The 14,369-nt window shown below is 41.2% G+C and overlaps 1 protein-coding gene across 2 annotated transcripts in view; it reads left to right on the forward strand.

Moving 5' to 3' along the window:
- Window positions 1-14,369, forward strand: part of kcnq1.2 (potassium voltage-gated channel, KQT-like subfamily, member 1.2) — a 184,973-nt gene that overhangs the window by 124,066 nt on the left and 46,538 nt on the right. The window contains exon 18 of one of the 2 annotated variants that reach the window (XM_073472224.1): window positions 4,867-4,953. The exons of the other annotated variant lie outside the window; for it this stretch is intronic. Within the exon in view, the coding sequence (XP_073328325.1) occupies window positions 4,867-4,878 (12 nt within the window). The 3' untranslated portion in view covers window positions 4,879-4,953. Of the gene's footprint in view, window positions 1-4,866; window positions 4,954-14,369 lie in introns of those variants that run through there. 2 annotated transcript variants of the gene reach the window in all.

The following is a 14,369-nucleotide window of genomic DNA, read 5'->3' on the forward strand; positions in this document are numbered from 1 at the left end:
ATAATATCTCAATATACTATTCTGCAGTTTAACAATAAACTTAATTGTCTAAAATGACTTCAGTGCACTGAAACAGCAAACTTCAGTGGGAATTTAATTATTATAAATAGAGCCCAACTTATATATCGGTTGGCCAATATTATCAGCTGATATTGGCCTATTACAAATCTATCAGTCTCAGTGTGTATGTTTGCACCAATATGAAAAGGAAATGAAAATGTTTTTCTTTTTAGATTATAATGCAGAAAAGCTTGTTTGGGTAATTTATAATTATTAAATTCCCAGTGAAGTTTACTGTTTCAGTTCATTTCACTGTCAATTTTAGACAATAAAGTCTATTGCTAAACTGTAAAATAACCTGTCTCCGTTACATATCTTTGTCACTAGTGTTTGATAACCAGAATTAAGAGATCTTATTCGTATTATTATTATTGGTATTCTTCATTAGTGTCAGCATCAGACCCAAAACTTTTGTATGGGTTGGGCTCTAATTAAAAATGATCCCAAGCATCTTTTCTGCATTTTGTTCTGTAAAAAAAGTTTTCATAGCTGCGCATATCGGACACATACAGTATGCAGATACAGATATGTCTGTGATGGGTTAAATGGCCAATAATATTGGCTAACTGATATATCGCTCGGGATCTAATACTTATTATGATTTTTTAAAATGCAAATACATTTATTTTATCAGTTATGTATAAACAATTTAAATGTACCAAACATTTTTACTTCAAACTGATGGCTGTTTTTTTTTTTAATTCTGTTTTGAAACTGTATATGTCTAAATTTGATGTTTGTTGTACTATCGTTTTACTTAAAGATGAGCTCAAAAATAAGTCCATTGTGAAATATGAGCTCACTTTACATAGTGATGAAAAAAAAACAAGCAACAGCAGCGAGGGGGTGATTATTCAGCTTTTGTTTCACATTAAGTACTTAGTTGATCATAATTTAATCATCAAAAAAGTATTCAGTTGTATTTGGAAGCTGCGTCTGTCTTTGGTGGGTATAAAACCATCAGCAGTGTCTCGTCAGGACAAAACCATCTAATGTGCCCTCCAGACCTGCACAGACACGTCTCTGCTCAACACATCATTATTTGTGTTGCTCTAACTACACTACACGGACAATAGATCACACTCACTCTGTGGTTAACTTCACGCCCGCTGTATTAGGGCAGATATACTGTGCCATGTATGTCACGCTTTATATCATGTGCATTAGCACTATGCGTACGCAGAAGAATGCTCGCCCTGACCGTAATAGCATCTCAATTAGGTAAGTATGCTGTAAATTACAGCAAGGCCAAATACTGGGAATACTTGAGGGCCGGGACAGAGTGTTGTGTTTGTTAGGAGTCCATCTGTAAGGCATTTAGGGCCCCTCGTCTTTAAAAGCAGGGCTTTGTGGGGGGCAGGAGTGTGTGTGCATGAGCGTGTGTGTGTGTGTTTAGACTGGTCTCAGTGGAGGGCTTTAGAGATGAGGGCCTGGTAAACACACACTCATATATAAACATATTTATACATTAGACCATATACAAAAATACAAGTGGAGGTCCAGGCACACATACACATGCACATTTGTCAATCCAGCAGTGTCGCAGCTCAGTTCTCCTCAAACAGAATCAGCTTCAGTGCAGGAGACTGAGAGTGAACGGCTGGAGGGGAGAGCAGAGGAGGAGTACCATTTCACGCCTTAAATCAGTTAATCTATCGTCAATGAATCTATTATTTCCAATCATGTTTTCCCTTGATTTAGAATTTTGGAAACCAAAACAAGTTAAAGCCACATCAGTAGGAACTATCCCTTTTAAGTGCCCGAGGTATTCTCTGTGGCTGTGGTGTTTTCTCTACATAAATCTTTAATTTTACTATTACAAGCGAATTAATACCCCAGAATCAAAGCCTGGAGGAAATATTTATTAAGTGAAACCAAGAAATACTATAATGAGCTGAACAGCATGTTGCAGCCCACATACAGAGATATAAAAGTTTTTAAAGACATTTTTAAATTCTTTGGACTCGAAAGATGCTTCAGAGTTCAAGGAGGTGTCATGCTCAGTTGACTTTTTGGGAAAAGGGTTGTTTTTCAGCCTATTTCAGTTCACTGGAAAGATTCAGAGGATTTACTGTAAAACTGCAGGCATCTTCAATCTTTTTATTGGAAATAATAAAAGGGGGGAAATAGCAACAATATATTGATATCCTACAAAGCACAGTCATGTCTACCAAACAGACTGGTGTGTGATTTCAGTATGAAAAAGAAATTATAAATGCTAAAAACATAACATTAGCAAGTTCAGAACGATTATTGAGTTTAAACTGTTCTTGTCCTTGGAAAATTATGTAAAATTGTCCTAAAAGGCTGATCCCATTCCAGCCCAGATTAAATGTAAAAGCTGTTGTTGAACCATTTCGAGTACAGTTAAGGTTTTGGGCTCTTTTGAAGGGTTATAGGTGATTCCCCCCCCCCCCCCCCCAAGCTGTCTGTAGGTGTTTCTGTTTCACAGTGAATTACTTATTTGATTTTCTCGTCTAAATATTTAAATGCAAAATTAAGCCTGGAGATGGCCTGCAACTGCCCCTATTTACTGGAAAACACAATCAGCATCATATAGTCTTACTTGGTCTGAAATATTCAGGTGCCTGGCAAAAACCCATTACCCGACTTGATTTCCTTATTTACACTAACTGTGTGCATATGATATGGAGCATATAAAACAAGTGCTTAGGCTGAAAAACGACCTATTCAAAGAGCAAAACTAAATACTTCAAAAACTTGCCTAATTTCCAGATTGTCACTTTGTTTGGATTTGAGTGAAGTAACCGCTCTTTTATTGGGCACATAGCGTTAAAGGATCAAACACTATTCTTAACTACAACCCCACTTTGTCTATTAGAGTAATAAAACAAATATATGTGTAAATACTCCATCATATACTTTTAATCTGATCAAAAATTGTAATCCGTCGCCTGTAGAGTTGCTTCTCAGCCAGAGTGGTCACACTGTACCTTTGCCCTACTCCCCCCTCCTCCCCTTCCTGTGACTCACTAGTGTTTCTCTATTCATTCCCCCACTTTTCTGCATGTTCCTTAACCCGCTCTTTCTCCCTGTGTAATTAGAGTGATGGTCACAGTGACCGTACTCTCTGTCCTTTTTCTGCACTTCTGCTGGAAAGGGTGAGTCTGCTGCCATCCCACCTCCCCTTTTCCTACAGTCTCTATCCTTCCAGCTTTCTGTTCCCCCTCTTTTTTTGTTTTCCCGTATGGACACCATCTATCTTTCTCTAACCTCCCCTTTGGTCCTATTCCCAGCACCTCTCTGCCCTGAGAGCACCCTGTCTGTTGTTGTGCTGTGTTTTGATATATGTGTGTATTTGGCCGCAGCATGCTCAGCGGGGAGCCGGACTGACCGGGCCGGTCTAAACAAAGAGAGGAAACTTGGCAAAGGAAGCGCATGCACACACTCACACACACACATACACAAATCCTGGAACACACAACTTCACTGCAGCGGCCGTACTCTTACGGCCCTGAGCTGCAGACAAGCAGATACTGAATCTCCCTGCATGTCTGAACTTGGCCTGCGATAGCTACAGCACACAGTTCCCCCCGCTTTTCTTTTCTGATTAAATCTCTGAATCCTGTCCTGCACAGGCTTCTTTGCACTCCCAGTGAATGCACAATTCTTTGGATAAAAGATGTAGATCTGTGCAAATACTCTTGTGCAGCACTGTGTTCTCATGCAAGGTGGAACTGAGGGAAAAAATTCTATTTTTATTTTTAAAGTCTTTCAGTGTACCATAGCCACAGCGAGGTCAGAGGTCACTGTCCTCTACAGATTACTAGCCCCTGGAGCTGCTTTCAGTGTTTTGCTCGCAGACTTTGCCTTGCTTCATATTTGAACTGACAGTAATATTGTATCGAAATGCAACCTCATTCATTTCAGTAAGCACAATACAGGTACAAAGTTATCTAATAGCACAAACTGCTGGACAGTTAAATATGTGCAAGCATACATCCAGGTAGATATATGAGTGGATCAAAAATAGCTGCAGTGCAATAAGTACAGCTTTTATCTTTTTACTGCACATTTATTTTAAAAATGTAATAACTACTTACTTTGATACTTTGAAGCTTCAGATTAACACAAAAAAAGATAAATATGTAAGAGTTTTAGTTTAAAATATTAAAAAATTAACTAAAATTATCAACCGAATGCGAATAAATAACAGTTTTGACATTAAGGACATCTATGTATTGTGTTGCAGGGAAATCTATTGAAGTTAGCATGCTAACCATCTAGCCCCTCGCCAGTTTGTATCTCAAGAGGTGAAATTCCCATTAACAGCACCAACACTACACCGGTGCTCCGAGATCCATGTCCAGAGTCAGGTAATATGACTGCTGGCTGCACGGTTAAATGAGCTTACTAGCTAACGGCAGCTACAGTTAGCAGCAATTAGCAGTTACCCTGTCAATATACTGCCTCCTATTTGGAAATTAACAGGTGGGCAATTCATATTACACATATTGCACCTTTAACCAGCTGTAACATGAAAGTGATGAACCCGATGTATCAATAGTTATAATCTACTTATATACATGATTCTGTAATAGATAATGATTCTGCACTAATTTGGTACTTTAAGTATATTTTGATGCTTCTACTTATACTTACTTAAGTAAAAGATTAAAGATATATAGAAGATCTGAGTGCTTCTTCCTACACTGCAAATAAAAACAAATATTGTTTCCCATCCTCTGAAGGGCACCTGCTGCAACACACCCACGCCATCGCAACCCTTTGTGGTTTTTTAATTCTTTTTTTTTTTTTTTTTTTTTTTTTTTTTCCCATTTTCAGCCTTACTCCTGATCCAGCTGCCTTTCCTTCAACTCACTGCACCACCCTGCACTTCACCAAGCTGAACTGGTCTTTCTCACGTCGACACTTCCCACCGTTGATGTGGTATCTTTATAGCGTTGTGAACTCGATAGCATGCAGCGAGTGGTGTGCTGCTGCGAGTAAGATAGCGCACCAGGAGCGGTGTGCTGTTTGTAGTGCAGCCCAGCAGTAAATCATGTTTGGGCAGTGCGCTGGGGATGCAGCCCCTGGCAGCTCCCAGACGGCCTTTGGCTCTGGCTCCCTTCTCTTAGCGCCACTCTCTAATTTCAGAGCCGGGACCCTGCCTACTACTGTGTCTTTACCGCATTCCCACAAACCAGAGACGGACAGTCTGCCTGCATGTCTGGCTGCTCGCTCTCCATCTCCACAGTCTCCTCTCTCGCTTTCTATCTCTCTCTGCCTTTGTGTCTCTCTATCACTCGTTCACTCTCACTCCCTGTTTTTTTGCCTGCTGAGCTTGCCCCTTCTTCTTTCCTCTGTCTCTGTCTGGTTCTGTGCCTTCAGGATTATAGGTCTGTAGTCTCACTCACAGCATGTAAATCATGTTGTACACTGCCACTGTCTCTCGTCAGCTCTCTCCCGCTCTCTCTCTCGCCCAGTCTCTCAAGCACCCACTGTGGGCTCGCTCGTTGGCTGTAAATACCCATGCTACATTTCCATTTTAATTGCCCAAGTTTCGCAGGGCCCTGGGATATATTTTTTGCACGTATATTTTATTGTCTTGGCCAGATGCCCTGACTACTTTTGGTTGGACCTGACCACTAATATACTCCTACATGGACCAGTTCATTATCAGCAGAGAGGTGTGAGCTTATTTAAGAAGGTTACAAAGGGGTCAATATGCAGTTCATGAAACAGGGGTCTGTGTTTTATTGGGACCTGTAGTCTTACTAATACACAGTGCTAAGTAGCCCTGGTGCCACGCTACTTTTGAGTGCTATTAAATCAGTCTATACTGCATGGAACAGTAAACCAGCTGCGAATAATGCCAAGCTGTGTAAATTACTCCAGAGACCATGAGTGTAAATGTCACCTCTATTAAGTCAAGCTGGTACCTGGGGAACATGTAATGGGGTAGATGTTTAATACTGTATGTGTGCCTGTATGTGTGTGTTTTATGCAGATGTGTTTTTCTGTTATTCAACCAATATGCACAAATAAAATCTGTAAATAAAAGCTCTATTAAGTAAAACATTAAATTTAACCGTACTGCGATTTGTTCCCATCAAGCCTGTAATTGTTCCTGTAGTTCTGCTGGTTTCCCATCATGCCAAAGCCTGACTCTGGAACACCTACCTCTCACAGGGTGGCTGCTGAAGACTCAGCTGTACCCAGAGCTGGGTATGAAAGCCAATACTTGAGAGTACTGATAAGAATTTGTCCATAGAAATGCTTAGTAAGATTCCTAGGGCCCCATTCAAACGATCTACAGTGCATGGTCTAAAGCGCGTGGCACAATTGCGTTTAGGGCGAAGCAGCCGTCCTCCTGAGATCTTGTATAAAAATATTTATTTCAGAATCTAAAAGTTTGATTCTGTTCCCTATGGAGAGTTTACTCTGTCCTGTCAAGTTTATAACTGCCGCCTTTAGTTTTACTGATTAAATTTGCCAAAGTATTTGCTGCAGATGTGTGGAAACATTTAAAATGACTGAAAGCAGCCTCTTTCATGATAAAATCAGAGTGTGCATGCGTTGACAGTCCACAAACTCTTGACTCCTTTGACTGAAAGTGTAAATATCAACATGCAAAAATACTGATATTTACCAGGTATAATGTTTACCTTGTTTACCGGTGCATATTAGCATGCTACTAATGAGCATTTAACATAAAGTCTAGTTGAGGCCGATGTTATTAGTTGTGCACACATCAAGTCAGAAATTTTCCAGTCTACTGACTGCTCAAAGCACTTTACAACACTTGTCATATTCACTCATTCACACACACATCCATACACTGATGGCAGAGGCTGCCATGCAAGGTGCCAACTGCTCATCAGGAGCAATTTGGGGTTCATTATATTGCTCAAGGATACTTTCGGTTACTGGACGACCTGCTCTACCTTCTGAACTACAGCCGCCCCAGTAACCAAAGTATTTGACATATTTAAATTTTGAGCTGATGGTGGAGCTAGAAGAAAAGTTAAGTGATTGCCAAAGTCCTTCATATTCACTCCCTGGGCCTCCTGAATATCTGTACGAAAATGTAATGTCACTGCATCCAATAGTTGTCAAGACATTGCACAAAAAAGTCAACCTCGTGACTGGCACTATAGAAGAAAAGTCAGGGGATCAACATAGTCAGATTCATCCTCTGGGGTCTATGGAGGTCTACAAAATTTCATATCAATCCACCCAGGAGCTGCTGAGATATTTCAGTCTGGACCAAAGTGGTGGACTAACCGACCAACAGAGTGATATTGCCATCCCATTATATGGGAGCAGATTAAGAATTAAATAAGGTCAATTTTATTATTGTAGCAGGGTGTTGTGCTATAGCAGTCTAGCGCCTTAGTTCATGGAATGATTTTAACTAGCTGTTACTAATGCAGGCGTGTTTATGGCTGTGTAAAGAGTTGACTGGGCCACTTGTGGTTCAGACATTGGCTCTATGGTCCTCTGTGCCCAGACACATCCCTTAGGCAACAGTCGGGTTGCTAGTGCCCACAGTACAGCATGGCATGCCTGTGTGTGTGTGTGTGTATGTGTGTATGTGTGCACACACCTATGTGTTTGCCTGACTTGCTCCATCCACTCTATGCCCAGTCTCCTGTCGACTCGCATTTGTTTTAATGGCGTCAGGTTTCACTTAACAAGCTTGTCTGTATTCCATAGTGAGTTTTTTTTTTCTTCAGTAAATGACTAATGATTTTATGGGAGTATAATGGTGGGTGTTTTTCTATACCTCTGGACCCTGTGTTTCCCTGTAGAACAATTAAAGTGACACACCTTTCAATTGTATGCAATTAACTTTGTAGTCCACACAGTCCACTCGCCTAGTCTCATACGGTACAATGGATGAAATCAGGAAGCTGTTATTTGAGGCTGAATCATTGAATGGGGCTGTAGGTGGGAACTGCATATTTACAACAATTTAAATGTTGACGATCAAAAAAGTTCCCCACGCCCTGTGTCTGCTGTGCAGCTATCGTCCGATAGCACGGCTACAGGCGGTGCAACTCGTGTTTTATTGTCTTTGCTGGCATTTCGAAGCAGTAAAATCCTGCTCACTGGAAAAAAAGGTACAAGAAGCTCTCGTAATAAGGAGTCAATTCCATTGTCTGCTGTGGTTCAGAGGTGTTATTGCTGGCTTCGATCGGTTCCGAGTGAGACAGATAAGCCCCTTTGTTCTGCCAGAGTCGATTTTCTGTATATAAAACTCTGCCCATTTACTTGCAGAGGAGCTTCCTTCCAGGAATGTTCAACATGAGTCAAGTGGGAACAAAAGCATAAACATTCGCAGTTAAAAAACACCAAAACGATGAGGTTACATTGATGGTTTTGAATGGAAACAGTTAGGTAGTCACAATAGGAGTTTTATACAAGTATTGTTTAAGATAAGCAGAATTGTCATGTAGGAACAAATAAAGACAAAAAATGACAATCACACATTTCAGCCACAGATGATCTTCTTTAGGCAACGGGGAAGATGTGAACTCACCTATATACAGCATATTGTGATGATTAATTATGAAATTTAAATCCATTTTAACTAATATTTTTGGCCATTCTGGGGCAGTGGAAACATGATGTAAACACCCCACTGACATATTACCACTTTATAAAGTTCAGCAGATATGGAGCCACTTTGGCAGTCATTTGGAGTAGTGTTTCGGGCCACCTGATCAATATCGCATTGCTGTTACCTTTGCCCGGTCACTCTGGTCACTCCGCTAACTGCAGAAATGCAAAATGCTGCGTTAACACTGTGTTCACCAAAGTCACTAACTTTGTCTGTCTGCTGTGGGTTGTTTTTTTTTTTTTAGAGCTTTTTCAATGTAAACACTTGTCTGCTGTAGTTGAAAATGATGTTGATGAGAAGGGTGAATGTGAACCAATGCAGTAAAATTACAGGCCATAAAACCAAAATAACGAGTTTAAAGACACTCAAACACTGTAGAACTGAGAGGAACTGCAGACTGTGAGTTTGTCATTGTGGGTGACTTTTGAAGAAGATACATGAATACATTGCTTGTAACTGAATTGCATGTCAGTATTATGTTAAAGTTCAGTACTAAATGCATAGACACAAGAAAAATGACAACCTTTTTCGGTTGATTCTGTACTTACTCTTTCAATTGAACTTGAATCACTGCAAGTTTAATGTGTGAAGGATGACGTCAGACAGACGGCTAATGAGAAACAGACAACCAAACAGAAGTATTCACAAACACTTCAATTAACATGTCAACAAGGTGACAAATATTCGAATCAGCTGTAAGAACCGAAGCTTGATACATCAGCTCCCTCTCATTCCAATGGTACTTAGGAACTGAGACAGACGCAGAGGTAGAGACAGCCGAGTAGATAGAGATATGGAGACAGACATTAGTCTAGAAATCTCGATACTGTATGTCTCCTCCATGACATACTGCTGAGGAAGAGGGAGGCCAGGAGTGTCTGAGTTTAAGTTGGCCCGATAAGCAGAGCAGATAAAGGGGTTGCAGTGAACCTCAGATGGAGACGAGAACAAAATAGAAGGGCGAGCTGACTGGGATATTCCTACACACACAAGGAAGAGTCTTTAGAATAGACCAGAGAAGACTGGAGTGACTGGACCAAAGTCAGAGTGATAAGGAATAGATAAGATATTCTGCTGTGTCTTATGTTCTCAGAGAGGCTGGACAGAAGGACATTGATCAGTATAGGAGTTGCCTTAAAAATCATCCAAAACACAGAATTTGACAGTAAAATGTTTTTGTCTTATCTGACATATTTTGCATTAGTCAAAACTTAAATTTTTTTGTTGAAGTCCCTGCTCACGCACTCATGAATGCAGGCTTACACCAGGGCTTGAGAATAGAAAGAAAATGTGTTTGGGAAGAACAGAGATCTTCCCCCAGGATGCCTGCATGACAAAAGTAATTTTTTGAGCACTGACTTACAACGGAGCGTCTCATGTTGTTACCATGGTTATCTCTCTCTCCACAGCGCTGTGTCAGCGCTAGCTTCAATCACCGGCTGGCTACAGAGCAAGAGACCTACTTAAAATGTGATGCGTTAAAATCCAATAAGACGCAGTAAACTGTCGACTAGGGACGCATCATTCTTGTTTCCATAATAACGTCCTATATGTTTGGCTAAGGAAGCTAACAACTAATTGAGCAAACAGCTAAACACACAGCAGGACCGAGAGCTTCTGTTCAGAGGAACATAAAGCGTTTAACAGTGATCTGCAGTTTTATGTGACTGCACAACAAGTTTTCAGTAAATAAAAATACTAAAGTACTTCAGGCAAAAGTACTTAATAAAAGTAATACTATTAACTATAGCTGCTATTATCAGCTATAGTTAATAGTGAACTAAAAAAAACACTGTTCTTGATTTTGGGAATGTTTATATACACTTGGGGACATTTAACGATTGTTTTTTGGGTGGTGGTGAAAAAAGTTATTCTGGAGCCCTGCTTACACACACTCACACACACACACACACACACACACACACACACACACACACACACACACACTGACAAAAACACACAAACACACCAAGTGCACTCCTGGGCAGCTTGTGGTGAGAAGTGAACGTGGAAAGGTCATTGTCAGCCAAGAGTGTCATTCCCACCAGTCCACCGCTGGTCAAACAGCCTGTGTCTCCGGGTCAAAGGGCATCTCAGCAGGCCTGGTAATTAGAGCACAATGGAGCCTTTTCTGGCCATTTGAGCAACTGCGTGTCTTGTCCTGTCAGTTTGTCTCAGCTGACAGGAGGTTGTGCATGACTCGAGAGGTGAAGAGGGAAGCGACAAGAGTTTCCCCTGGTGGGAAGAGGGCGAGGGGGCACTTGAAAGCGGAGCGACTGTGTGCGTTAGATTGTGTGTGTTCGCATGCATCTGCTTATGTTTTGTTCACTGTTGGATTTTGCAGGAAGGCAAGTAAGGGGTGTGTTTGTGCGTGTGGCTATTTTTGACTTCAAATCAAGAGTAAGCCTCTGTGTGTGTTTGGAGCTCCGCGCACAGCTCACTCAGCACCTTGACATTGGCACTGTGCCTCTGTGGAGATCTGCTGTCTCAGCTGGATCGCTCTCCTCCCTTTTCCTCTGACCCCTCTCCCCCTCCATCACTCACTCCCCCGCTCCTGCTCTACTCCCACCTCCACTCCAGGCCCTTCGAGCTTCCCTCGTCTAGGAGAGAAGAGCTTAAATCACTCCCTTCTCTCTGTCTCTCTGAGGGTTTCCTTCACCCCCCTCCTCCTGCACACACTCACCCCGTCCCTCCCTCTCTGATAGTGTCGGGGGGGAGAGGGGATGGGCTGTGACTGTTGACTTGGACTACTGTGGGAATGCAGGTGCTGTGTGTGTGTGTGTGTGTGTGTGTGTGTGTGTGTGTGTGTGTGTGTGTGTGTGTGTGTGTGTGTGTGTGTGTGTGTGTGTGTGTGTGTGTGTGTTTGTGCGTGCTTTGGTAGCCCCTCCCTGTGCTTGCCAGCCAGCTTGGTGTCTGTCGTCTGTCACAACAGCCGTTTAGACTTTGCTGTCATTGGTATGACAGCATGCTATGGCAGATGGCTGCCAAAATATCAAAGCAATCTCTTCTTAACTCTCACGCAACTACAGCTAGCCAGAGGTAATTAGAGTCTACTTTGTGTCTTTAATTATTTGGTACTAAACTGTGGATTATTTTCATTATTATTAAAATCATCTGCTGATTTTGTGATCTGACTTTATTTGTGTGACCAGCAGACTTTTGACTGCTGAACTTTTTCACATTTTTTTTCCTAAATATCAAAATTAATTAACTGACGATTGACCAGTGGATTAATTTGTTTACCAACTAATTGTTTTAGTGCTATTATTTAAATTTGTACATCTTTGATTCTTTTTCAGACTCTGTGGATTTTTTATTCTGAAAGATCTGACTGCATAAAGCAAAGATAGAATTACATGCAGCAACACATCAAATACAGCAGCCTGCTCAGTGGCCCTACGCTTCGAAGTTTGACACTCTAGTGCAATTTTCGAAGAGAGAGAAATGTCCAAGTCAAAAGGGGATCTGGGTCGTTGGGTGGGTCATACACCAGACTTTCCCATCCTGTGTGTGACCAAGTGTCAAGATGATTTGTTACATAAGTAAGGTCACATAACAGAGGTAATGTAAGTAACATAGTTATTTGAACTCAAAGCATGACATTTTCCTAAACCTGACTAACCTCATAGAGTTTTGGTGCCTAAACCTCACCAAGTTTCCACTTAGCAGTCCAGCTGAGTTCAGTTGAATCCTTTACACATTAGAGGAGTTATTTTTGCATTTTTGTTATCAGTTTTGGATGGTACCAAGAGACCCGCTCCATTTGTATTAATCTCAGTCAGTAATGTACAGTATTGGTCACAATGGGTGAGTAAATAAATGCATCAGTTCTGCACAAGTTAAGGCCAGTGTTGGTTCCCAGCTGCTGGAAAAGTGAAAATGGTTACCCTCGAAGCCGGGCAGTAAAACACCCTGCCTGCATTTAAGAGTCTGCGGTGGGAATGCAGAATAGATCTCACATTTAGGTACATTTACCACGTGTTACATACGAGATTGAAGGGTACTATACTGAACGTACTTGGGTGGAAACAAGACTTTTGTAGCAAAAACTAACCAAGCCATGACTGTTTCACAAACGTTAATAACAGTCCAGAAGTTATAATATGCCATAATATGTGAAATGTTTGTCATTTGAAGGTCTAACTAGATGTTGCACATTTTGTTGCTTTTGTTTTTTGTTGCTCAAAGCCACTGACCAAGCTGTCAAGTTTGACGAGTCAGAAATTTGAACGTGTTTGCAGCAACAAGTGTTTTTTCACTGTTCTACAAATGTAATTAAATTTAAGTACACAATAACATGTGACGTCCTTGAATAAAGAAACCAAGTCACATATAAAGAAACCCAATGTTTTAAAAAAGACATGAATGCACTGTTCCTTTAAATCAATGTGATAAAGAGCTATTTGCCACTGAATGCATTTGACAATGACAGCCTTGACAGTCTTTGTGGCCTTATCGTCTCTGCTCAACAATGACAGATGGTATCTGCTGCGAGTCGCAAGCCGTCATGTCACCGCGCAACATAAGTCCTCCGTCGTCATACCGCACTCCCACCATAACTATAAACAAAATGCACAGCAGGCGTGGTCACACCACCAGACAACTTTGTTTTCCACAAGTTTCTCTCAGGTTTCCCACCCACCCCCTTAACCTTGTCTCTATATCTGTCGCCTCCTTTGTTTCGCGTCCTCTCTTTCTTCTTTCATTTTTTCCATCGCTCCCTTTGTTTTGTCTTTCTTTTCCTTCTTCCCCCCCTTCCCTTCTCTTCTCTCGGACGTTGAGGTTAACCACCACTTGTATTACACTGCATTACAACTCATCAACAATATGCCGGGCAGAAAGAAAAACAACCCACACTTGTTGTCCTGTCTCTCTCTCTCTCTCTCTCTCTCTCTCTCTCTCTTAATCTTTTTTTCTCTCTCTTTAGCTAAATCACAAAACAAGCGGGCCAAAAACAGTGAATTGCCTAGAAACCCAATATGGACTCCACCCTGGAGATTACACGGTCAACTCAGCCAGGCTGCACTAGAATAACAGCCTGGCCTGCTCTCACTGCCCAGTGTGTGTGTGTGTGTGTGTGTGTGTATACCTTACCCTCTTTGCGACTGTCCCAACCTATGTGTGTGCATGCATACATGCATTTTGTAAGCTTAAGCAAACCTTTAGATGTATATTAAAGATCACTATCTGTGCAGCTATGGTTTGTGTATTTGTGTGCGAGTGCATGTGAGCTTCCTTGCCTTGTCACGTGGGCCAGAGTTTACCTCAGAGTTTCAAGGATGAGCCATTCCACATCAGCTGTTGTAGGAATGTGTTGTAGTACAATCGAACAAAGTGTTTCGCCTGCCGTCTGACACATCTACACCTCAAACGACTTACACCTGCCAACAACAATCATGTCACTCAGCAGAGGCTGCTGTGCTGCCGCTCAAATATATGACTTTAAAAGAACTGCACGCACGATAACTTTTGCAAGTATCGTCATTTTTGTAAGATTGCATCAAAATGATTATTATAATGAACCAAACAACTGGCAACATTTCACTGAACAATTAACAAAATAATCATAATACAATTCATGAAAAGTATGATCTATTAATATATTACAGTGGCACAGTGACAGTGTGGAAAAGTAATAGTAAATACAAGATTAAAAAGAAGAAGACAGCAAGGACAAGACAAAAAAAGTGTAAAAATACAACTTAATTTCTAAATCCTCAAT

The sequence above is a fragment of the Pagrus major genome, chromosome 8 (genome assembly GCF_040436345.1).
Source record: "Pagrus major chromosome 8, Pma_NU_1.0".
NCBI lineage: Eukaryota > Metazoa > Chordata > Actinopteri > Spariformes > Sparidae > Pagrus > Pagrus major.